Here is a 27863-nt window from a genome sequence, read left to right on the forward strand (position 1 = left end):
TTCCTGAATTTTTCGAAAATCATCGATTTTCTTAGCGGGAAGTTAAAAAAATTTTTTTTAATTTAAAAAAGAAAGTTTTTGAGCTCAAACTTAGTGAGAATTTTTTTTTCCCCACACTAACTTTTTGAAGAATAAAAGGAAAATTTTTTAAATTAAATTTTTTTACGGCTGCCATTGTATATATGTTTAAATATACTTTTTTTTTTCTCTCGAATTTCTTTCATAATATTTTCCAAAACTTTTCCGCGGTAAAATCAACCTGAGAGTAAGTATGAAAAAGAGGGAGAGCAAGTAACTGTGGTCATCACGAAGGCTTTAATAACTTAAATTACCTTCTAAATAAAAAGTGGGAGTGAAATTAAATAAATGGATAGTATTTTGATGAATATATACATGTGTATATACATATATAAATTCATGTTTACAAGAGAAGATAACAATTGGAGCGCGTTAATATTCATCCAATGGAAAGAAATTGTTCTGTTTTTATTTTTATGACTGCAAAAAAAAATATTTATGTATATATATATTATATAGATGTATATAATAATTTAGTACTTGAATTATTTTAATGTTCATTTTTTTTAATAGCTAATTAATAGCCATAACACAATAAGGAAATGGGATATGGATTAAATTATTTAAATATTTAAATAAAATTAAGAGGAATAATTATTATTTTCAGTTGAAATTTAATTATAATTAAAAAAGAAAACAAAATAAAAATGATGTACAGATACAATGATAATGATGCATGTGTTTAACGATTAAAAATTAAAATGTCGTTAAAATAATAGAAACAATAAAAATAATGATAATAATAATATTGATAATAATAATAATAATAATAATAATAATAATAATAATAATAATAATAATAATAATAATAATAATAATAATAATAATAAAATGAAACAATATGTTTATAATTAATAATATAAAATAATACTCATAGAGAGTCGCTTAATTTTTGTTGACCTATCTCTTAATTGTCTAATCTAATTTACAATAATTAAATTGTTTTTTTTTCTTTTTTTTTTTCATTGTTATTTATTTATTTATTTTCATTTCATTTAAACATACTTATCTTGGTTTTAGACACTTAAGTGTACAATACGATGGGTTGGAGAATAAATAAGTTCGGCAACGATCATTTTGATGATCGCTGGACATGGAAGTGGGGTAACACCTGCCATGCCGAACTGTTTAAATGCAGTACAATACGATGGAGATTCTTACATCACTACATTCGTTTTTATTTCTCATTACTTTGGTTTTAAATTAAGGACTAGTCTGCTGAGCTTCACTCTGTCTCCATACGTTAAATAAAGAAATACTAAAGAAACAATTATAATATAAATAATAAAAATTATTGAGCTGAATTTAATTTATTTTTATTTTATTTATTTTATATATTTATATTTATATTTTTATCGACAACACACATACGCAATTAAATTTTATTATAAAATTTTTTTTAAGATAATTGATCTATTAATATGTTTAAAATTAGCGAAACTCGTTGACTTCACTCTTGTTTTTTTTCTTTTTTTTTTTTTTTTTATTATAAAAGGCAGGAATAATTTGGCAGTAACTTAAAAATATTTTTTAAAATTAATATCAAATCAATAAACAAATTAATATATATTTATACATCAATAATAATTTGTCTTTCATTTTAGTATAAGTTTGTTCGTTTTTTTGTAAATATAAAAAAAAAATTGATTGCGATTATGAGATTGCAGAGAGATTGTCGAGTGATACAGAGATGACAGGCGAAGCACACAGAGTAATGTACCATTTAGAATCGGAAATGGAATTTAGAATTAGAATGTAAAAATACTATATATATTTACAATTATTTATTAATTAATTAATTTAATTATTAATAATACAATCTGTAAAAAAATTGTCTATTGTAATAATAAATAATAGTACCATCTGTTAAATAGATATATATTAATTGAGTCTTAAAAAAATCGTTATTTAATTATTATGTTAAATTACTTCATTACTTAAATAAATAAATTCATTATTATAATAGACAATTTTATTACAGTAACATTTATGCTGATGACAAAGAGTATTAAATTATTTTTTTACGATACGTTGTTATTTATAATGGAGAAACCTTTTTTTTTAACGTGTGTACATTGGACTCAAAAACATTAATGATTGCTCCTATATAAGTGATCTTTTATTAATATCTTTAGCTCATTACACTTAACATTTAATTCACTTTTTATTTATATTTATCATCGTAATGTTTATTAAGTAATGAATATTTATTTAGTTTTTTTATTTTTTTTTTTTTCATTCAACTTTACATTCATCGAAATAAAAAAAAGTTATTCTTGTTGTTTTTTCTTTTTGTTTATTTTTGTTGTTGGCACATAAATGGAAGCAACATACCACAAAAGAGGTATGTGTCAAATAAAAATTTCCAAAAAAAAAGAATGTTAATAATTTTAGTAAATTTTTTTTTTTTATTTATCTAAATATTAATATGCAGTAAAAAATTGCATTAATTATATTTTTGTGATTGTTTATGGTGAAAAATATTATTGTAAAAAATTCTAGTGTAAATAAAAAAATATTTATTTGTAAAAAAAAAGAAAAAAAATTAAGAAAAATTTGTGTGAAAAAAGAATTTGTATTCTACAATTATTTGCTTAAAGTTACAGATACTTAGTATAAAAAAAAACAACAAATGAATATTACAAAGATACGGATATTCTATTACAAAAGCTCCATCATTTATACATATTTTTCTTTTAAATAATATTTCTTTCACTCTCTTTAATTCTGTTAGCCTTGATATAATTCGTTATTTTTATTTTCAATTAATTTTCATATCTATCTAACCTTTTTTTTTGTTCAAATATATTTACACTATTTACATACATTAAAACATTTAATTACTTTTAAACTTAATTATAATTAATTTCTAATTATTTATTTATATTTTATTTTCATACCTTAATGATTGTATAATTAGGATTGACTATACCTTACAATGATCAACGGAATAATGATTAATAATAATCAATAATAATAATAATAAATTTAAAATATTTTTTAAATATCGTGACATTCAGATGGTGGTTTGTCCATCTCCAAGGTACCATTTTGGACGAATATCGGTCCGTTTTATATTTTAAATTATTTTATATATATATATATATGTTTTTTTTTTTTTAAATTATTAACATGTCTAGCACTTTGATGAGCAAATACTTTGGAGATTACACAATCTATCAACTTTATTATCCTCTTTACCTTTCACGCTATTAGGGATTTTAATTTAATATTTTTTTTTATATAATAATTAATTAAGTATTAAGTATAGACGATTTTTATTTTTAATTATTATTATTATTTTTTTTTTATCAATTACAAATATAAAACATGTATATGTAAATAGAACTCTTAATTATGCGCGAACATGTTCTCTAATTGAGCATACGTGAATGTTTTTATTTTATTTTATTTTATTATTTATTTGTTTAATTATTATTATTTATTTTTTTTAAGGATTTTATGAGTTTTTTTATCAGTCTAAGCCGATCAGTGCGGCTCCACACACAACAGCATAACAATACACGTTTTTATTTATTTTTTTCTTCAATAATAATAATAATAATTATACTTAAGCCTGTGTATCTACTGTAACAAATAATTGCAATAATTAAATAACAATTGGCGTATGCTAATTAAATATCTTTTTTTTAAATCTTTATAAAATTTTTAAAAAATACTTTGTGCTTAAAATACACTATTTAATTAAAACTCTAATTAATTAATCAAAAAATTTTTTTTCAAATAAATTTATTTAATTTTGTTTTAAAAATTTTACTATTTTTATTATTAATTAACCAACAATTTAAATATTTTACTAATTTATAATTAATAAATAAAATTTATAATTATTATTAATGAAAATTTCAAATATTAATTAATTTAAAATAGTGTATTTTATGCAATAGAAGTATTAAATATTAATAAACGTAACTTATCAAATTTCAGAACAAATTTAATTATTTTTTCAAAAATATATACGCTGAGTAATTAATATTTAGGCTTTTTTTATATTTATTTTATTTTTCAATAAACAAAAACACGTATTGATTTTTAATTTTTTTTTTTTTTCGTTCAAATATAACGCGAATAAATTTTAAACATACATTTTATTTATAAAATGTACTTTTCAATGCCTTAGCAAATATTCCAGACCATTTCAACGTTTTATTTTTCAATTATTTTATCATTTATTTATTTATTTATCAATAATAGCATATTTTTAAATAAATAAGAGACCCTCATATGATCCATTTATTTTTCACGTGTCATTTTATTTAATTATAAACTATTTTTTTATCATTTAATAATCATCTATAAATGAAAGATCAATGACGATTTACTTTTTATATATTTACACAAACCAATTAATGATACGTTAAAATAAAATCAATTAAAAAAATTTTTTTAAGCCAAATGGTACCCACTCTTGTTGACGAAAAAAAAAAAAATAATAATCTATTTCATAATCATATTGTAAATTAATAAATTAATTATATCTATAATATTTTTTAAAATTAATGTCTTTTATGAAATGGAAAAAAAACTATAATTAAATAAAAAATATCACCGTGCAGAGATTTTTAAAATAATTCCATCTGTACGTAACTATCAATTTTATTTAACGACATCGTAAACTTAAAAAGTATGAAAAAAAACAAATGCTTTTTTTTTTTGTTGTGTTTCCTGGCAGTTGGTGAATAAGCACATGAACGTACCGAGGAAAGCAATATGTAATTAATTTACTGTAGGACATTCGTATATAAATATATATAGGTATATATTTATTTATACTATCAGACTTGATGAGAGGTCGAGGATAAAGAATAAATATCCTTGTAAAACCATTTTAAATAAATCCCACTGTAACTAATATTTAAATATATATACATACATATGTATTGACTGTAAGTGCGGCAGTGAAAGAAACTTTATTTGCTGCAACACAATTCAAGCCGTAAAGTCAACAAATATTTCCCAAAAATTTATTTTAGTAAATTGTCCTTACTAACTAACAATAATAATAATAATAATAGTTAGTGGGTACTCGGCATTTTTTCATACGTCACGAATTACTACACTATAAGTGGATTGTATTTTCGTGTGAAAAAAAAAAAAAATGGACGTTAATAAATTTAAGAAATTCATCCGAGCCGCATTGTATCAGCCGTTCGAGGTTTATCTTTATATATACATATTTAATTATTAAATTTATGAAAGAGATTGTTTCTATTGATGAAAATTGATATCCATTATCCATACCACTAGTTGCACTGTTTTTAAAAGTATGTCACACTCACTCAGCTTATTAATAATATTATAGTTAAGTTCACTGTTTATTTAGTTTTTGTTGTTGTTGTTATTATTATTATTATTACCATTAAATAAAAATTAGAGTCGTGTTACCCGTTCAGAGTGTGTTCGCGTCTCGGAGTTCGGCGTCGGTGAGGGTGCAAGATGATGATGGTGATGATGATGATAATAACCGATGCGGACGTCCGAGACGACGGATGAATCTCAGACAAGATGTCCATCAATGTCGGAGTAATTGGGTGTCGAGGTGAAAGTTGACAACGGATGTCCGTGGGAATGTACGGGGATGGGGCCCGCACGTGCAAATGTAATTGGCGGAGGCGGCACTGATGGGGGTTGGGGTGATTTTGTTCCTGCAGTCATTACAGTGACGTCGGGCGGGGGTACAGGACGTGGAAGTGTACGATTCCTCGTCAGTGTCCCAGTATTCGTTGCTGTGTGTAACGCACCAACGTGGTGATGCCCGCTGCCAAGGGACGGATAATAAGCGCCTGGTCCGGGTTCGTTCAATACCGGGACCGGGCTAGGGTTCGTTTCATAACCCATATAACGGCCACTGTCCATCTCCACACTGTAGAAATTTACGTCGCTGGGTGGGGCTGGACTGGGATTCCCGATGTAACTCGATTTCGAAACTGTAAAAATTATTATTTTTTTTTTTTTATTATTACATTTCTTATAATTTCATTAAATCAACCCATTTTTTTTCTTTTTTTTATGCAGAGAGAAAATTATAGCTATGGCTTCCATATAATTATGGGAAAAACAGCCCGTTTATAATCATAAGATTAGTTACTTGGGATTATGGAATATAATCCTGTATTCTTTAAGAAAAAAATTTAATTATTATGAAAACAGCTCATACGTCAAATCAGTTATTGAATTATGAGAAAGGTTTCCTTAATGACATAGGATTTTTGACTTTTTATTATATGGGAATAAAATCAATATATTGTTGATTCGCGTTATAGATACTATAAGAGGATTTACATAGTTATAGGACCTTCTGCACTGTAAAAAATCGGAAGTGAATTTGGAGTGATTACACGGAAAAAAATTAATGGTAAATGCAACATGATGCAGTCTTGGTAAATGAACATGATAAAATCATGTTGCATTCACATAATTTGTCATGTTTCGGCTACATGATAATCATGTTGCGGTAACATGAGAAAATCATGTGGCATTCACATGATAATCATGTTGCTGCCACATATTGTCATGTAGCCGAAACATGACAAATCATGTTGCATTCACATGATTTTCTCATGTTACCGCAACATGATTATCATGTAGCCGAAACATGAAAAATCATGTGAATGCAACATGATTTTCTCATGTTACCGCAACATGACTATCATGTAACCGAAACATGACAAATCATGTGAATGCAACATGATTTCATCATGTTTATTTACCAAGACTGCATTATGTTGCATTCACGATTAATTTTTTTCCGTGTACGGATTTTATTTCAAACTGAATTCACTCTGTCACTCGGAAATCCGGAGATTTTAAAAAAATCACTCCACATAAGGAATAAATAGAAAGTTTGTTCAGCGGAGTGATTTCAGAGGAATCTGGATTTTATTTCAATCCACATTCAGTCTGATTCGGAGTTTTGGTATTAAAATAAACCCCCCTCCGGAGTGAATTTCACTCCGAGAGAATTAAATAAATAAACAGTCATCTGCTCCGCAATCACTCCGCATTCACTGCGGATTTATTCCGCGTTCACTTCGCAAATTTTTGATAGTGTGTTGATTGGAAAATATAAGAGCGTTGCAGGTGCCATAAGAGAGTATAGAAAAAATCCAAAACGTATTAAATTTGTACTTAGTCATTTTTAAACGGCTAAAAAAAATCCATTGATTTAAAAAAGAAAGATTTTTTTTTAAATTTTTTTCTAGTTCTTTTTTTCTAAATTAAAAAAAAACAGATTCAAGAATTTTTTTTATACGCTTTTATATTATAGCTTCCGGTACCTACCCCGGGAACCAAGAGAGCGCATAAAAAAAAAATAAAATTTGTATTTTTTCAATTTTATATTTCTAGATGAAATAACTCAATTGATCCTATGCTAGAATATGTGCTCTCATGGAACTTGTAACGTGATAGGATTAAAATTTGTTTTCGACTGATCGATATATTTTCGTAATTGAAGGAAAAAAATCATTTTTGATCAATTTAAATTTCTAGCGATTTCTTTTTGTTCTTTTTTATTTTGACTACTCCATACATTTTTGTTTCAAAATAATATAAAATAAAAAAAAAAAAAATTTATTGATTGGAATTTCTAAGTTTTGATCTACAAATTTTTAATAAGTTATATTTTTTATTATATTTATGTACCATAAGAACGTATAAAAAAAATTAGTTTAAATTCAAATGAATTGGAGTTTTTTTTATTTGTTATTTTCTATTTTTTAAAACAAAAATGTATCGAACAGTAAAAAAAAAAATTTATTTCAATAGATCTATGAATTACGATAAATTTTGAGTCGGTTAGCAAAAAAAAAATTTGTATGCTCCCTTATAGCATCTGTAACGTGATGAATGGGAATGACAGCCATAATATATCGTAATAATTCCCGTACCGACTTTATATAAATATTTTTTATATAATAGGTACTTTGAAAATATTGTTCCCATCCATTATGAGAAAATAAAAATATTATGATCATAAAATATAGCACCCGTTTTTTAAAATTTATCTCCGTGTAAATAACAATAAATTATTAACTTTAAATCAATAAATAATTGATTAAATTCCACATAAAATACATATATATATATATATATATATATATGTTTTTTTTTATAAATAACTGTCACTACGATTTAAATGTATAAAAAAAAACTTGCGACTAATCGGCTTAAGTTTTATCAATACCAAAGAATTTAATGCTATTATAATTTTAACGAGCTTACTACATATTCATTATCAAAAAATGAATAATTGTCACCATAAATTAACTTATTTTCATTAAAAAAAAAAAAAAATTGGGTTAATGCTAACTTATAATTATTAAAAATTAAACAAACAATGGCAATATATGCCAAAGATTAATCTCTATATATTAATAATTAATAATAAAATTATTTAAATATGCATGCAAAAAACAAAAACCTCGCAAGTGTATTGTTAGCTTTGCGTGCCTCATGATGTTTTCATCATCATTATTATTTAATTATTTTTTTTTATCCTTCTTTGCGTCAGTGTTTTGTAAACTGTAATCAATCAAGCAGCTGATCAAGTAATTCATGCCAGAATTAAATGAATTAATGATGAAGTTGATTGAGGAGTATGTTCATTTTTTCTTTTTTTTTTTTCGTTTTGATTCTGTTATATATGAACATATAAATATGTAGATGATTGCTCATGAAAATTTAATTTTTTTTTCTTTTAAGGATTTAAATCAACATCAAATGATAGGCAGTCAAAGGGATGATGGCTGACCAGACTTTTTTTAAAGTGAAGCTTGATGAACGAATGAAAATATTAATAAATGTAATATAAATAAAATCTACATTATTGAAAATCATGCATAAAAAAAATGTTTTTTTTTTTTTTAATTTCAATTTACAATGGCAATTTAAAGCCAGAGATGCATTTGGCGTGTAGTAGATTTATTGTGAATAATTTAAAAAATAATACTTGTGCGCAAAATAAATTACTATAAAAATAAAAATTTTTTTTTAAATTTTAAATTTATAAAAATTATAGCATTATACAGAAGTATGGTCTCATTTATTTTTGTTACTAAAAAATTGAAAAATTCAAGTGTAAAATTTTTTTTTGAAAATATTTTATTTCACGGTCGTGACATTGTTCTCTAAAAAAAAATTAATCGATTGAATCATAAATTTTGTCTATTTTTTGTAAAATTCATGGGTAAAAGATTTTAAATATATTTTAAAATGTGTTAATTTTTTTTTTTTAATATTCCGCTCAGAAGAATGAAAAATTTTTAAAAAGAAAGTATTAACACGACTAAATAATAAAAATAAAAAAAATTTAATATTGATTTTTCGATTTTTGAAAGTTAGAAATGAGTGAGATTGTACTTTTGCATAATAATAAAAGTTATTGATAATTACGAAAATAAATAAGCTGGTAGAAAAATATATTTATAATAATAGTCTGGCCAGCAATAATTAAATGGGATTACATCAATCAAGAGCAATAAACTTGAGAGGTTTTTGCACCTATTGAGAGCCTCAAGACGAGTAGCAGTTGTTAGTTGACATGTAGTAGTTGACCCACCAGAGAGTGTCCCACTGGCAGTAGTTCGTTGTGGTGGTGAATCTAATGGCATCACACTTGGCATATGATTGATTCGTCTACCGAGGGTACCTTGATGGTGTACTTGCATCTCCAAACCGCCCTTATTAAAATCTTGTATACTTTGATCTATTAAATATGTACTAGCTGCAGTTTTTCTCCCCTCATCCTATTTTCAATCACAATAAATTACACGTAAAAAATATTTATTTATTTTCATTATATAACTAACTATATATTATATTAAAACTATTATTTATACTTAATTTTAATTTCGAAGAAGGTTTTAGATTAAAAGTGTCAACAAAAAATTTATTTATCGTGATTTTTTTCCTGGAATTGGCCAAAAATAACTTAATTAAATTTTCTTGATTTATTGCCCGTAGATTCATAAATAGAAAATTATTATTTATTGTATAAACTTTGGGTAACAACAGGTGAGGCAAATAAAAGAAAAACTTTATAATCGATTTACTTAAATATTTTCACGATAACGACTAAAACTTTTTTTTTTTTTTTAATAAGGGGAATGCTATCTTTCAAATAATTAAAGTTTATCTAAAAAATTGTTCTTTGAATACTTTTATTTATTATGAAAAGGTGCGCGTATAATGTTTGAGTCAAATAATAATATGCGACTCGAAATTTTAATCGAAAAACTCGTGGTATCAAGTGATTCGCTAGTTTTTAAATTATTCGTAAATTTTTTAATTATTTAAAAATTAGAAATTATTTAGTTCAAATTTGAATATTCGATGTGAACATCAAATATTTCATTTAAACTCACATATAATAATTTATAAAAAATTTTTAATAATAATTCGAATTTTATTTAAATAATTCAAAAACTTTTGAATAATTAAAATTTTTCGATTTAAATTTCGAATTAAATATTATTATTTAATTTGATACGAATAACTGATATTTAGTATTATACTTTTTAATGAGTTTTGTTATAATTATTATTGACCAATTTCTCGAATAAAATTAAAAATTTTTCGCTGTCTAGTCTAGAACCTTCTGTTTAAATTTAAATAACTAATGGATATTATTATTTATAAATAAATTATTATTATAACTATGGTTAATTAATTAATTACATCTATAATTTATTATTAGTAATTAATATTACGGTATTCTAAGTTCATTAGCATTGCAATTACTCGGGCCATGCACATTGGAGCATGATTAATTAATTACAACCCCCCAGTTTATTGGAGATAGACCTGATCTGATGAGAAAGAAAATTAAAAGCGTATAAACCAATTTAAATAATAAATATATTTAATGAAGAAGTAAATTATATAGGTATTAAATGAATAAATGAATGAAGAGCCAACGGAAAAAAAATAAAATAAAAATCAAGATTGAGTTTAGAGAAGAAAATTAATTTTTAAAAAATATTAAAAAGAGTAAATGATAGAAAAAAAAAAAAGTGTTAACAGAACTCAGACCTACCCTCCGTAATTACTTGTTACTAAGAACATACTGACTGATCGCACTGACCACGTAATCATTAGCGTCGAAATTAACGTCGCTCTTCTCGTCCGAGACTGAACTCAATTCCCCTGTCATCGTGTCCCCATTCACGGTTGAAGGTGCATACATGTCCGCTGTTTGGGATTTGTTGATATCTATACAGAAATATAATACAGTAATTAATAATTATTCACCATTTAATTAGAAATTTAATTACTAATAATATTACTTTTAGCTTTATATATTTTTTTAGTTATATTCCAGAATATTTTCTTATGTTCAACTTAAAAATGTATAATTTTAATTAAGAAAATAATTTTTACCTTTACTAATTTACATGATTATTCTTTTTTGATTACACGAGCTTACAAATTAAAAGTTTTTCAGTGCCATTCATTAAAATTACGTCTTTGTACAGTAAAAAAAAAAAAAATATTGATTTTATTTATAAACTATTACTTTTTTAATAATTTTAATATATTTATATTTTTATTTGATGATTATTTCTTCCAGTATAATAAGGGAATTTCTAATTAACTCTTAAAAATAAAATTAAAAATTCAAAGTGTGTACTTTGTAAAGCCTTTTAAAAATAATTTTAAGTCCAATTTAATGATGACTTAAATCGATTTTTATGTCTCTTTGTAAGTTACCAACATTTTCTTTCAATGTAATTCGATAAATTAATTTAAAAGCTTATTTCGTAAGCTTCAAGTTTTTCATTTTCAATTTCTCTGCATCAATTCATTGGCGTTCAATTAAATGTTGAAGTAAAAAATAAATTATCTACTAAATAGTATTATAGTTAAAAAAAATTATAAAAAGTTTATGAATTTATTATTGAAGTGAAACTAAGAGTTTTAAAAAACCTATTTTTGTAGCACATCAGATTTTTTACTTATAAATTGTAGGTAAGAAATAAAATGCAATAAAAAATTTAAGACTTTTTTTATATCGTTATTTGATTCGTGATTTTTTTTTAAATATTACGAGTTATAAATTTTCCGAATCACCTTAGAGGAGAGATTTAAAGTTTTATCATGAATTTTTATATCTCAATCGATTATTCTGACTGGAGCTATAGCCTTTTGAATTTTCGATGATTCTTCTACAGATATAAAACCATTATTCAGTATTTTTTATCAAAGGATTACAGACTTTAGTCTATATCATAGTTCGAATACAAAAATTCAAATAACATATTTAATACTGGTTGTTACGTAATATAAGAAAGGATGTTTATTTTTAAAAACAAAATTTATATAAAACCTATGAAACGTTTCGATACAATACCTTTAGATTTTAAAGCTTGTTCAAGTTTGCATTTAATATTGATTTTCTTCTTAAAAATTATACTTTTAAAATTTTATTTTTATTGTATACTTGCAATACCCTCGTCCACTTCACTATGGGCGTTAATAAAATTAAAAAAAAAAAAAGATTTTTTTAATTAAAAACTTCGTAATTTACATTTAAGGGGTAACGGTAACCGATTTCCAATTCAATTTAATTTACGGACAAACACTAGAAACCTAAAATAGAGAGTCTTTAGCGTTTTTTAAAACCTTAACAGAGGGCTAGAAATTTCGTATTTTCAAAAATTCTAATTCGTCTCCGAGAAAAATTGTTTTAAAATTCTCATTTACTCAACGAGTGCAACAAAGATAGTCCCATTTATTTTTCTGAGTGTGAGAAAGAGGTCCGGTAGCGTATCCCCTTAAAAGTTATTGAAAAAAAAAAGCTCAAATAAACTATTTATTGTTTGATAGAACTATCGATCTTCTTCATCTTATGCTATCAATTTTTGCAACAAATATTTTATAGTTTTTCGTCTAAAAAAAATTCGTTCAAAAAATTTTCCAAAAACGTACACGATAGTGAACTTCCAAAATTGAGATAGTTCTGAACTTTAATTTGAAAATTTTTGAAACTGAAAAAATTAGAAAGTGAACACAATTTCTAACTGGTAAGAGCTTTTCCTGTGCGTTTTTTTTTTTAATGCAAAAATAATTTGATTTGAAAATTTTTTGGGTTTGAAAAACGTCAGAAAAAATAGGAATTAATTGGGAATTATGAAGATTTACGATTCTAACCAGAATTATTTAGATATGAGGCAAGAAAAAAATAAAAATATTTATGAACATTTTTTTACTTTTATTAGTTCTTTTTGGGAACGTTAATTTTTTGTCACTTTTTGACTTGTTCAAAAATAGTCCAATAAACAAATAATTGGAACTAATCATGAACTTATTATGAATTCACAAAATTGTCAATTCAAATCAATTCCGCTTCAAAAATAAAAAAAAAACCCTCAAGAAGAACGCACACTAGTTGATAATTTTTCACACTTCTAATTATTTAAAAGTTCCAAAAATGTTCAACTATAAGTTTAAAATTGTTTCAATTTTGGAAGTTCACTTTGGAACATTTTTGGAACAAATTTTCTTCACAAGAGTTATGCGCCTTCTTATTTATTAGTATAGAAGCAAATAAACCGGATGACTATCGAATAGAACCCAATGAAAATTTCAATGAACAATTTTGATATGCTCCGTTTTGGGATTGATAAATAGCGTAAATTCATTCAGTATTTAAATTTCATCTTCCATCTATTTTCGCGTTTTAACGATATGTAGATTATCCAATATTAATACTTTGTTCAATTTTTTAAAATAACAATGGGTACTTTGCATTGACGTTTAGTTAAAAAAGTAAATAATGTTGGCTTAGTAAAAATATAAATTATTTTTTTAACAGTTTAAAAAAAATTAACAAAAGTATATTTTATTTTTGTTAACGCGCAATGAATATATAAAAATAAAATTAAAAATAAAAAAGAGATGGATTTGGATTAAATATTGCAAGTACGTTGAAACCTTCCTAAGCTACGTTGCCTTAAGTATAAAAAATTGTATGTCGAAAAGTTTTGTAGTTTTTAAGTGACGACTGTTATAGGAAAAAAAAAAAAACCTTTTTGTTTTATAAGTATAGATAAACTTATTCGCCTCTGTTTCTGCGTTATGTATCACTTGCTCTCTTTTGAATAACAAAATAAAACTTTTTCGCTTCTTTTAACCATAATCAATATTTATAAACTTGATAAATTTTTTTTTTTAAATAAATTACAGAAGTGATGTGTTAAGTTCATTGGAATAAATTTGAATACTGTAGCTTCATTTTTCAATTATTTATGCAAAATTAGATAATAATTTAGTCGATGGATAGTAATAAAAAAAGGTGATAGCATATTAATCCATTATTTATAATTGTAATAGAAGACAAGGGGTTCAATGAACTTAACAAAAAAAAAATATTTATAATTATTTCCATATACATTGAACTTTTATATGTCGATACAATGAAAGATAATATTTGGTTTCATTAAAATTTTTATATAAGTAATAAAAATTTTTAAATTAAAAAGAAATAATTTCAACTGACACGTTCAAATATATATTTAAATTAACAAACCTTTCACAAGCACGAACTGTACTTCTTACAAGTTTGTTCATTAGTGTTAAATTTAATTATGAAAAGGTTTTTTTTTATACTCTTACTTATGTCCGCTGGTGAATTTTTATAAAATTATTCATCAGCATAAATAATAAATCTTAGAAACGTAATTTCAATATAACTGTCACGGCACAAACTTTGTAAACAAATATAATTAATTTAAAAAAAAATAAAATAAAATAAACTGGATTTAATTTTCAAAACTTACGGGCCTTATTTCTCTTTCGTACAATGTACCATAACATGATGAATAGATTAATAATAAAAAAGATGATGGAGGTTGCGGCAACTGTATAGATATAATTCATCGGAAAATCACTTTTCTCCAATAAATCCTGCTGGCTATGGCTTTTATCGAGTCCTTGTGTTGTAGTGGAGATAAAAAAAAATAAAATTCAAATAAATAAATATTTACCAGAGCGATGTATCTTCTTTTTTGACTTAAGTGTGGCATAGAGTATGGGTGTAGCAATGAGTAGACAAGCACAGGCGGATGCAACGATGATTATGACGATGGTGTAGGAGGAGTTAATCTCACTGGCGGTCAACTCTGTCGGTGGCGCTTCCCCTGTAACCCAAGCCATTAACCCCGTCACCCGGATGTTACTCATGCACCTGGCCGTTTCGTTAGTTACGTTTATGTATCATTTAATCAATCTACTTCAATTGCGTTTTTAGTTACTCTACATTTTTTTTTATCCGCAAATATTTTTTTAATTTTCTCACACGCAATACTACTAAGGCCGTCATATTATTTACTTGTACTACTTAAAATTACTTAAAACGCAAATACCATTTAATTTGCAATTAAAAAAAAATTTTTTTTTATCTGTTTTCAAAAAATTGATATTTATTCAACATTATTTTTTTATAAACAAAAAAAAAATTTTTTTTAATTGTATAAATGCAGATTTTTCAAATAATAATTATTATATTATTATTTAAATGATTATTAATTATAATTTGGGCATGCAAAATTTCATAATTTAAATATTACGTTCGTTGAACATGAAAATTGCATGCCGCAATTTAAATAACTAATTATAATTTTTTTTCTTTGCTACAATACGATAGTTATAAATTACTACTGGGCAATATTTACTTTAATTATCTATTTATTTTATTAACCGTCAATGAATTTATTAGCCCCATAATTTATGTATAAGCTTTCCCATGCAAAGAATGTATTTTAACTAAAAGTTATAATTTAAATAGCACTTAATAATAATAATATTATTTAGCGACTTAATGATTGAAATGAATGATTAGATGTATGATTGGATAGCAATGAAGTTGTTTTATATTTATTTGTTGGTTTGTTTGTTTATGGATTTATTGTATTTATTATTATTACTTAAAATATATATTAAAATACTTACGGAGAGTTTGAACTTTAACAAGATCAGGCAAGAATGGACTCTCGCCTTTAATATTTCGCGCCATTATACTAAAGACGTAGTAAGTTCCCAAAGTTAGTCCGCCGATAGTTGCGGTGTATTGTCCTGGTGGTATGTCAAGGTAATAATAATTGTCTTGATAATCAAGTGCTTGTCGCCAGCGAATGCGATAGGAAGTCGGTAGACCACCATCGAAACCTTTTTTCCATATTAATGTCACACTGTCGTGAGTTACATTTGACACTTGAAGGTCTGTCGGTTTGTCAGGCGGCGAAGTTACATCGAGATGTACGACGTCTGTTATTTGACCCATTGAATTAAATGCACGACAATTGTATTTTCCATAATCACGTTGGGTTACACGTACTATGGATAGTGTTGATTGAGCTTCAAGTTTTGATAACTTAAAAATAAAAATTATTTTTTGTTGAAGATATTTAAAATATTTTTGTTAATTTATTTTTATTTTTATTTTATTTACCTCTTTACGTGTAATTTTATATTTATCTGTAGTAACATTTGGAGATAACGTTTTATCACCAAATGTCCAGATAAACTTAGGTAAAGGTGATCCACGTGCTCGGCAGTATAATTTAACGTCTGACCCAACATTAGCAGCAGCTTTTCTTGTTAAATGTGTATTAGTAATTTGTGGTTCAACTGAAATAAAATGAAAAAAAAATAAAAACAATTTATATATAAATAAATAAGTAGAATTTATGTTTAATTAAAAATAAGGCTAATTTAAAATTTATTTAATGAAAATAATATAAATTAGAATTAAACATACAATTAGTGATGAATAGAATAGGTTTAGATGTGACATTTCCAATTCCATTGTTAACATTGCAACGATATTCTCCAACGTCTTCTTCACTTGGATTGCTGATATGCAGGAAGGATGTTTTGTTTGCAAAGGAGGTCGAATAACGACTAGATAGTTCCGAACTCGAGCCAACTTTGTACCACGTTACATATTCATCACCAATGGGACTGCCATCCAATTCGCAAAATAATTTAGCCTCCGTATCTGGCGTATACACTACTCCGGATTCGGATGTCCGTTTGATTTCAGCCGCGTCTACATAGTCCATTAAATTATTATTACTACTGGTTACTTTTTTTATTTTTTTTTTTATATCGATTATTAAATACTATTTTTATTATTTTATTAACTTACATTGAATAGTTAAATTTAATTGATAAAATGATGATCCTTGTTTATTTGTTGCTTGACATATATAAGTACCCGCGTCATTACGGTGTAAACGTGTGATGTTTAATGTCGAGTCACGTGCTTTTATTCGTGAGCTGTCACGACTCAATGGCAAACCATCACGTATCCACGTGAAATTAAGTGTACTTGGATTACCTTTTGCTGTTACAGATATTACGTAAGGCTCACCTTCCATTCCCACTAATTCGTTTGGATCCATTGATGTAAATATTGGTTTAACTGTTTATACATAATGAATAATTAAATAATATATCATTAATTTTAATTAATATACTGTAAAAAATCGGCAGTGAGTACGGATTTTATTTAAATGCGAATTCACTCTGTCACTCAGAGTTCCGGAGTTTTAAAATAAAATCACTCCGCATACGAAGTTTTTTTTTCAGCGAAATGATTTTAGAGTGATGTGAATTTTATTTAAATTCGCATTCACCTCGGATTCACTCCGCATTTAATCCCCGTTTATTCACAAAATTTTTTACAGTGTAACTAATATCATTAAAAATGATTATAAAAATAAATTACATAAAACATTAAGTGCAGTTGCGTCATGTGTTGTTCGTTCCATTTCAGCATTACGAGCTTGACAAGTGTATACTTCTTCATTCATATCCTCAGTCAATTGTAGCTGAAGCTCGACAGTTGATACAAATCCACCGTGAAGTCCCACGCGTGTTGTATTTTTAGTTCCCTCAACAGCTATTCCTGATTTCCACCATGACATTTCTGCGGGTGGATTACTCGCGCTTGATTCGCATATTAATTTACCTACTGCACCGGCACTAAATTCCTCGGGTACTCGTGTTATTTTTACTTGCGCCGGTGGGACTATTTTAACAAAAGTTAATTAATTAATTAAGTAATTATACAATTTAATGGTTAATAAATATCTTTAAATACTTACAGTGAACTTTTAAAATAAATTTTTTACTCATTGGAATAGTTGTAGCCGAGTTAACGGCATCACATCTTATGTGCGCATTATTATCCGACGCGTTTATAAGAATTTCTAATTCATTTGATACTGCATGATCTCTTGTGTAAACTGTTCCTTTTATCTGTTTATTTTAATTATTATTAGTAAATAAGTTAAATAAAATTATTAATCTAAAAATTTATTACGGCAATTATAAATTTACCTCTTTATCATTTTTATACCAAGTAACATTGGCAAGAGGATTACCAGCAGTTGCAACGCAAAGTAACTTTAATATAGTACCAGCATCAATAGCCGTATTTTCTTCGTAACCAGAAATTATTAAACTTGCTGGCGGATCTACAAAGAACAAAATTAATAATAATAACTGGCAACCTGCACTCCTTACGTGACTGCTCGAGTATCACTATTAAATTTATTTGATATTTTTTTAATTTTATTTTTTTTTCCAAAGCTTTTCTTATTTATCGATTGTAATAACTGTATAATTATATAATTTTAAAAATATAAAAAGAAAAATCGACACACGTTCACATTCTCTTTTATTAGTCGTCTAATATATTTCGTGTCACGATCTGCTCAAGGCTCAAGGTCAATTTTGGGCCTTGTGCAGATATTGAGTAAGCCATGGGCAACTATTTTCAACTATAATCTTCCTCCAGAATTGAGTTATACTCTGGCACGAATTTCTTGTGTAAGGCTTGCAATTTAAATATGGCCACAAGTATCTGCAGCAAGACACATACGTAGAAAACAACACTAGCACCTATCGATCTTGAGAGCAGACTTGCTCAAGAATTTAAAATTATTGTTATATGAGTATATGAATATCTTTAAGTTTCTGGGTAACCAATACCGAGCTGTAAATTTTGAAATAATCAATAAGGAATCAGGCCTCATTTTTTTTTCAACTTTTAACTAACTAGCATGTATTTTCATTTGAAGGACTAATGAATCTATCCATCTTTTCGTCATTTCAAATTTTAGCTAAAATCTTTAAACTGCACAAGCGCATTTAATTAATCAGCATACGCATGTCTAGACCAATGCAACGTCAGCGGAAATTTATAACCTTCTTCATCTCAATTAATTGATGCAACGTAATGCCAAATCGATATCGATCTTTTTTACAATAATAAAAACAATTATTTTTATAACTCCAAGTGCGAGACGCTAACTAAATATTCAACGGCGTTTTTCTTCATGCATTCATTACGCGGAGAAATTATTCTCTTTTGGAATGCTATGGTGTCATAGTAAAGTCGGGCCATGTTGGCCACCTTACGGAAATTTAAATAAACACATGCAAAAATTACTATGGCCGTAATAAAATTTGCAACCATTATATCACAAATTACTGTAACCATAGTAAATTTTACTATGGCCATAGTAATTTTTGCGTGTGTTTATTTAAATTTCCGTCAGGTGGCCAACATGGACCGGCTCTATTATGACACCATAACATTTTAAACCAGAATAATTTCTCCATGTACATAAACGATTGTATACATCTAGTAACATTGAGTATAACACTCGATACCAAAAGATGTCTAAGGTACTATTTTTTTCTAAAATATCTCAACAACAATCAAAGACAAACAAATTGAATAATAGTTATTTCGGAATACCGTTAAACAATGAATAAAAAAAAAAGTCAATCAATATCTTATAGCGCGAAATTTAAATGTATTCCGAATTATTCAGAGAGCTTAAGATATATACCTAACTATCTTATAGAAACATCTGAAACTATGAAAAGGCATGAATCTAAGTCAAGATCTTTCCGTTGATACCAAGTTCAATCACATTAACTAATTTGATTATAGAGATATGGCTGTCATAAAATTTACTTTATTCTCTTAATAAAAGGATGATTATAATAAGAATAATAAATAAATTACTTACATATAACATTAATGGTATGTGCTTTCATAGTATGATCAGCAAGTTTTTTATTAGTCGCATGGCAAATAACAACGACGCTTTTAGCATCACGGTTAATATTAAATGTTATATTTGATGTTGTAATATAACCACCTTGGGGCGCTAAAAAAGTTCGTGAGTTATTTGTATTAAACTCACTACCTCCAACAGTCCATTTTATTTCCGCTGGGGGATTTGAATTTTCTGTTGTACAAATAATTGTGACTGTTTCCTCTGCTTTAGCTTCAGTTGGACCCGTTATTATTACTGAAGCTGGACGAACTGTAATTATCAAGTAGTTATATAAATAAAATTGATAGTAATAATAATTTGATAGACGTGTAATTTATTTGTGAATGGGTTATTAAATTAATTAAAAGTGTATGTCAGGTATTAAATGATGCTTAATCTATAATTATGCTTACAGAGAACACTGAGATCAACGTGAACTTTGAGAGGTGTTACACTCATGACATTAGATACTTCACAGCGATATCGTGCTTTGTCATCCTCAGATTGCGCCTCGAATGTCAGTACATTCTGGGATATTCTATCGTCAGTACGGTAAAAGTTGCTTTTTACTTCGTCATTTCTGAACCATACCACCTGAGCTGGCGGATTACCGCCACGTGATTTACACACTAGCTCAACTCGTTGTCCCCGTTGAACTGTTTCACCCTCAGTATATCCTTCAATGTACGGTGGACCAGGTGGATCTTTAATAATTTATATTCACGTTATACCTTTTTTTTTTTATTTATAAAAATGATAATTTTTTTTCTTTTTTTTTTTTTTTTTTAAATAAATTTCTAAGAACTCATATCTATAACTTGAAAGCTATTTCGTAATGAGTTTTTAACGAGATTTTAATGGTAAGCTCTTTTAAAACAAAAAAATTTTTTTTTATTAATTATATAAAATAACAGAATTTTGAAACAGAAAATTTGTATAATTAATTAAAATTATAAATTCTAATTAAAATTATCCGTATATGGACTTATGACTCATAATAAATTCAAAGTAAATTATAATTACCATTAAGGTATTAATTATTTAATATCCAGATTTATGAGAAATTTTTGAAATAATTTTCCCGATTATAATTTCAAAGTACTTTAATCACCATTAAATTATTATTAATATTAATATGTTGAAATTACAGTTTTAAATAAAGTTTAAAATAAAGTAAATATATATATACATATATACGTACATAAAACAGAAAGCTTAACAACAGCTCTCATTGGCCTGTCAATAGGAATAGCCGGATGCCTTGCTTCACAAGCATAATCCGTACCATCATCTTCGACAGTTGGCACAATAGTTATCGAACTACGTGTATCATATTTTTGAAGTTTTTTCTTCGGTTCACCGGGTTTTGGTGCATCTTTATCTGAAGTAAATAACCAATGACAGCATATCAAATAAAAACAATCAACTTTAAGATAAATATTTCTTATAAAAATCTAAATAAAATAGTAAAATATTAAAATTGGTTAGTGAATCGATAAATGTGAATAGAAAGTTGAAGATATGTGAGTAGAGATTAAACTTAAGGTTGAATTTGAGGTAAAAGCCTTAGCCTGAAGGCTCTTAGCTCTTACCAACTGTCCAACTCACAAAACTTGTACTCGTACTTGTGCGGTTGCGATTTAACTTACAGTCAAGACTCTTGTACGCCTTCAATTCAACCTTTCTCGGGTTCTTGTTTCTAACTATTTTATTCTTCTTCTTCTTCTTCTTGCTATTATTATTATTATTATTTTTTTTTCTTTTTATTTTATATTTTTATTCTCCACCATTTCTCTTTAGCACTTGGCGGATAAATTTCTACTAAAGATTTAAATCCAAATGTCATGTGTTGGTAACAACCGAAGAAAGAACGGTAAAACAAGTTCGTGAACATAGGTACTAGTGGTTAGTAGTAATAGTAGTAGAAGTAGTGGAAGTAGTGGTTGGAGGTGAAGAGTAAAAAACAATGAGAAAGGTTGAGAGGCATGAGAAAAGAGAAAAATAAAAATAAAAAAAAAATAACTCGAGTAACAAAAGAAAGGAGTAAAACAGGGAGGGAAAAGGTTGGAACAAAACAGAAACGTTGATTTTAAAAGTTGGAATCATGCCAGAGTTATGTATAAAAGCTCACTGTTGGATCTTGAGGTGAACCAGCAACGAGTTGAAGAGGAAGAAAAAACAAAGACAAAGATTAAGAAAAAGGAGGAAACGAAGGAGAAGATGAAGAAGGAGGCGGATGAGGAGGAGGAAAATATTTTCTAAGAAGTGATATTTCGTTTTTCATTGTTTTGTAAGTTTGAATCCGATGGGTATGAACTAAAGAGAGTGTAGAGTGTTGAGCTAGTAGAGCAAGCGAGTGGGCTTTCCAACAACTGAGCTGCTGGAGAAAATGACTTCCAGAAAATAAGTAGTTGCTTGTGAAGAACGGGGTTGTTAAAGAGAACTTTGAAAATAGTGTTCTTTTTTTTTTTTTTTTTTTTGGCAGGGGTTGAGAGGTTATAGACATGGGGCTGATGTGATGAGGGGGGAGGAGGAGATAAATCGATAGCTGTGTAAGGGAATCTTGAGAAATGTCGTCGAGTTCCAGTGGGATCTTCCTCTGCTTCCTCTTCTTATACTTTTACTTCTGCTGCTTCTTCTTTTATATCTATTTTTTTTTTATCCAGTTTGTCCCTTTTCATGCTATTCATTTCGCGTCTCAACTTGCTGTGATCTCTGGCGAGAACGAGTATAGTGGGTAAAGAGGATAGAGAGTGATAGAAAATAGGGGATGGAGGATAAAGAACCCCTGTGCTCATGAAACTTGAAACCGACCCAATTCGTATCCGTCCAAGTTTCGTGGTGGTCGACCTTATAAGGGAACGGGAAAAACGATATTCTTCACGAGTCATTGGGATTTCCGCGTGATTGCTGATGCTAGCAAATGTCGAAGTTATTTATTTTTTTTTCCTTCTTGTTGTTTAGAATTCACTGAGGGTGCTTGGCTATGACAAATCTTGTTTTATAATAACTTGATCATTAAAAAAAGATTACAGTGTAATGATTTAAAAAAAAAGATATATACATATACTAGGGTGACCCAAAAAAAGCGACTATTTTTTTTTTGAGTCTTGTATGAAAATTTGTTGGTTTCACATGTTCTAAGAACTCTCTCCAAAATTCAGTTCGATAAAAAAATTTTTAAGAGGTCACTCGAAAATTCCAAAAATGATTGAAATTTGGATTTTTTTATTTTCGTGTCAGAATCATTTTCTATCTGTAAATTCAATACTATGCTGAAAATTTTAGCTCAAAATATAGATTTTTAAACATTACTCAAGAATTCTGAATCTTAACTTATTATATGTAAATAATATTTTGAATTCCAACTAAAATTTAACTTTTGCATAACCGAAAATATACCGGACAGTCGTAAACAATAAAATTGGTTAAGATTTGAATAACGAAAAAAACCTAAAAATTAAATTAAAAAGAAAAAGTATAAAAATTACTCATTTTTTTTTGTCTCGGGCTCTATTTTTATTGATTATGATACAAATTGATAATAAAAAAAATTGGAAAGCTTTAAAATTAATTTTTAGGAGTCGCTCAAAAACGTGCAAAAGACAGTGCTCCTAAACTTTCAAAATTCTTGAGCGATGTTTAAGTATTTAAATTGTTAGCACGGTCATGATTTTACAGACATAAACTATTGCTGACAAGAAAAAGAAAAAGTTTAGAAAAAAAATCTGAATTTTAATAATTTTTGGAATTTTCAAAATTTCTGAGCGATCACTAAAAAATTTTTTATTAAGTTAATTTTTGGAGAGGGCTTGAAACGTTAAACCAAAATATTTCCCATGAGACTCGAAAAAAAAAAAAAGGGCTATTTTCTAGGCCACCTCAATATATATTCAATCATTAAATGAGAAATAAAATATTTGGGATTTTAAATTTAATAATATAAAGAAAATTAATAATAAAACAGTAGAGTAGATAAATATGTGGGCAGACATGGACGAATAAACTTTAGATTTTTCACTAGCGTCTGACGTTACGTCTATCACATTCCCTTTGTCTTTGACGTAAGAGAGAAAGAGAAGAGTCAAGGGTGACCTTATTCCATTCTCCACCACGTTTTTCATTTTATTCAGTATTTTTTTATTCCCTCTTATTCTCGATCACTATATATATAATATATATATATATAGAAAAGCTGCGGTACAAGTTGACTTACCGTCTTCAATCGAGATTGGCGTGACGTTAGTATCGCCTCCTGTGATCGCATGATTTCCGCGATACCACACAATTGTGGCAGCTGGCTTCGCGTAGCTGACTGTGCATTCCAGACTCCTTGACTCGCCTACATTCAGCTCAATTTTGTTCTGGTTCGGGTAGTTGCTGATTTCAACCTTTTGTGGTGGTGCTAAAAATATACATTATCAAATATTATTGCTTTTTTCCTTTGATAATTCAATAAAATAAAACAAAAAAAAATGTATGTCAAAATTACAATTTAAAATTTAATTAGATCCAAAAATTATTGTTTTTTCAAATACTATTTTGAAGGGATAAAAAAACACAAAATTTTTAAATTAATATACTTAAATTTTATTATCAAATTTGCGGCATAAAATTTCAGTAAAAAAAAATTTATTCACTGAGATGATATTGGAAAATTTTTTTGTGTTTTGGCCCACATATCCAAGTTGTTTGCTTATACATGCTCTACCACGAGTTTACTTTAACGTTTATAAAATGCAATTGCTATGCTAATCTTACTTTATTTTTTTTATAATAATGATGAAAAGAAAAAAAATGTTTTTCATTTTTATTTTTGTAAATATTTTATTTAATTATTAAAATTTATTTTCGCCTTACATATCCTACATACTCAAAATGATCGATATAATAAAATGTATTGATCAAATTAAATAAAAAAAAAGTCAAGAAAAATAATATAACAACGTTATATTCAATTATACGCTTTTTTTTAGATAAAACAAAATTTTAGCTCTTAAGTTTTTGTTGCAATTCATTCACTGATGACAGGATGAGAATTATGAGAATATACTTGTATGAAAAATAGAGTATCCGTTGGGAGTACGTGAGAAAGTTTTCCTGATTTTTTTTTTTCCTTTACTGAGATTTCGAGGGTCGGATAATCCTCTACGATAATTCATTGAGCTTTCGATGTTACAATTCGTCATAGTCTTTATATTCCTCTGTGACGAATAGTTGGATATGGTTTGCATTTTCCCGAGAGGATTCAGTGAAGTTGAAGTTAGATGAGATAAAAAAAATAAAAAAACGTAGAAGACAAAAAAAAGAGTAAAGACGGAATATATGGAAGTGATTACCGCAAAATCTAGAATTGGTGAATATATATCTATGTGTGTATGTGTGTATAAAGGAAGAGAATAGAATGAAATAAAAGATAAAAAGGGGAGAGAGAAAGAGAAATGATCGTTAATTTTTATTATAGTATACCGAGTTGTCTCCGCCTCTTTCACGCTTTGCCCGCGTTCTTTGTGTAAATCAAACTCGTGAGATTTTACTGACGACTTTAAGCTGCAGGTTGGAAATGATTCGAGGATCGTAGTAATAAATTTAGGTTTCAAGAAGCTCTACTGTTCACTGTACTTGATAAAATACTACGTCTTTTACTCTATGACTACTTCATTTTACCGAGCTATTAATTATATTTAATTCTATTTTTTTAAATCACTCATTTCAATATTTATAAAATTCAAAAATTATTTTTTATTCAAGTATTTTTTTTTAATATAATTAATCGATTAATTCATTTGTTTGTAAAATAAAGAGGTTATTTCTTGTAAGAATTATTGCTTCTCAAAAGTTGATACACTTTCCGAGATAAAATTATTTATATTCAATCCAAACCCATGCATCGTTTTTTTTCGTGAGTTTACTTTTATAAGGTAAGAGACCCAGTACCCGATCACTCATGTATTTGTACATCTATATTTACTAAATTTTACTAAATATAGATATTCAAATACATGAGTGATCGGGTACTAGTTCTCTGATCAGGTACTAGGTCTTTTACCTTCTATTCATTTCGCGCAAACAAAAATAGAAGACTCTGTTTGTTTAATCTTTAATCTGTCAAAAAGAAAATCGTTTACAATTTATCTGTTTAATTTTTACTAAACCAACATAATTTAATTATTTACCTAAACGTTAATGCAAACTACTAGTTTTTATTTTTGAAAATTAATCAAAATATTGGATAATCTACATATCATTAAATTGTAATAGTAGAAGGAAGACGAAATTTAAATACTGTATGCATTTACGCTATTTTTCAATCGCAAGACGGATCATATGAAAATTGTTTATTGAAATTTTAGTTGGTTTCTATTCGATGGTCGTCCGGTTTTTTTACTTCTATATTAATAAATGAAAAGAAGTTTTTTTTATCGTCCTAACTAATATCTGCATTAACTAAAAAATATTTTTTGAAAAAACTGATAGCATAAGATTAAGTAGATCGATAGTTCTAACAAACAATGAATAGTTTATTTAAACTTTTTCTTTACAAAAACTTTTAAAAGTAAATTACAAAGTTCTCAATTAAAAAAATCTATTTTATTGACGTGTAGTGAAGCGAGCGAGGGTATTGCAACTATTCAATAAAAATAAAATTTTAAAAGAACATTTTTTAAAAAGAAAATCAATACAAAAAACAAATTTGAATTAGCTTTGAGCAATACTGAATCTAAATGTGTTGCATTGAAACGTTTCATAGGTTTTGTATCAATGTTATTTAGATAAAATCATTCTTTTTGATACAAAGTATTTAAAAAGAGATCATTCATTCAAGCGTTTTTTTTTTTAAATAAATTTTCAGTGTAAATAACAAAATTACAAAATTTTGATTAAAAAAAAAAAGATGATTTTAGTTTTATTTAAAATTTGATTGATGTTCAGCAAAGTTGGGGTATCGCAAGTTTTACGTAAAAATAGATTATTAGCGGAATAAAAAAAATAATCCTTAATTAAATAAAATGATTTTTGTTTTTAAAGTTTAAAAAAAAATGTAATAACGTAGTTGTATAAATATATAAAGCTCAAACAAGATAAAGTTTACCAGAATTTTATCACTTTGCTCTGTAGACGAATCTAAAGATGTTAAAGTGAGACTGACAGACACTACACAGAATTTAATTAAATAAAATTGCAGTCTCCAACTTTTACTCGCCGCTTGGAAAATTAAAGTGATAAAAGAGAGGATAAAGAGATAAAAATGAAAAGATCATCATGATAATGATAATGATGAACAACAAGAAAAAAACATCCAAGATTCGTTCTTTGCAGAAAAAAAAAAGTCAAAGGGGTCGTATGAATTAAGAAAAAATGAATAAGAGTGAAAAATTGGTCTTGATAATTCTTCCTCATCGTCGCAGTTGTTACATTCGCAACGCCTACTATTAAAATTAAATTTTATGATACGAAGTATGATTTCATCAAAATGGGGAAGTAATAAATTAATTTTCTTCTTTTTTTTTTTTTTAAATAAAACTAATGCAATACTTAATAATTAATTATAAAAAAATTACTATTTAAACTTGTTTTAAGTATTTTATAAAAATTTAATTAAAATGAAAAATCGAAATAAAATAAAAGTGGATAAAATTTATGAACCCAAAGGTGAGAAAGCGAATACGAGGAAAAAAAAAGTAGAGA

At 26.7% G+C, this 27863-nt stretch overlaps 1 protein-coding gene across 5 annotated transcripts in view; it reads right to left on the minus strand.

Moving 5' to 3' along the window:
* Nucleotides 1-5185: 5185 nt before the first annotated feature.
* The window catches only part of LOC130666475 (nephrin-like), a 178988-nt gene continuing 156310 nt past the window's right edge, over nucleotides 5186-27863 (minus strand). The window contains exons 4-18 of one of the 5 annotated variants that reach the window (XM_057467494.1): nucleotides 24391-24579; nucleotides 21376-21555; nucleotides 20588-20878; nucleotides 20145-20444; nucleotides 18442-18578; nucleotides 18207-18360; nucleotides 17828-18130; nucleotides 17246-17521; nucleotides 16856-17146; nucleotides 16547-16725; nucleotides 16048-16468; nucleotides 14877-15029; nucleotides 11183-11310; nucleotides 9659-9845; nucleotides 5186-6026 (exon numbers count right to left, since the gene is read on the minus strand). In XM_057467494.1, coding sequence (XP_057323477.1) covers nucleotides 5596-6026; nucleotides 9659-9845; nucleotides 11183-11310; nucleotides 14877-15029; nucleotides 16048-16468; nucleotides 16547-16725; nucleotides 16856-17146; nucleotides 17246-17521; nucleotides 17828-18130; nucleotides 18207-18360; nucleotides 18442-18578; nucleotides 20145-20444; nucleotides 20588-20878; nucleotides 21376-21555; nucleotides 24391-24579 — 3620 coding nt within the window. In that variant the 3' untranslated portion in view covers nucleotides 5186-5595. Of the gene's footprint in view, nucleotides 6027-9600; nucleotides 9846-11134; nucleotides 11311-14876; nucleotides 15030-15083; nucleotides 15237-16047; nucleotides 16469-16546; nucleotides 16726-16855; nucleotides 17147-17245; nucleotides 17522-17827; nucleotides 18131-18206; nucleotides 18361-18441; nucleotides 18579-20144; nucleotides 20445-20587; nucleotides 20879-21375; nucleotides 21556-24390; nucleotides 24580-27863 lie in introns of those variants that run through there. The other 4 variants (XM_057467495.1, XM_057467496.1, XM_057467497.1 and 1 more) reach the window with 4 other exon arrangements.

Source organism: Microplitis mediator, chromosome 4, assembly GCF_029852145.1.
Source record: "Microplitis mediator isolate UGA2020A chromosome 4, iyMicMedi2.1, whole genome shotgun sequence".
Lineage (NCBI taxonomy): Eukaryota > Metazoa > Arthropoda > Insecta > Hymenoptera > Braconidae > Microplitis > Microplitis mediator.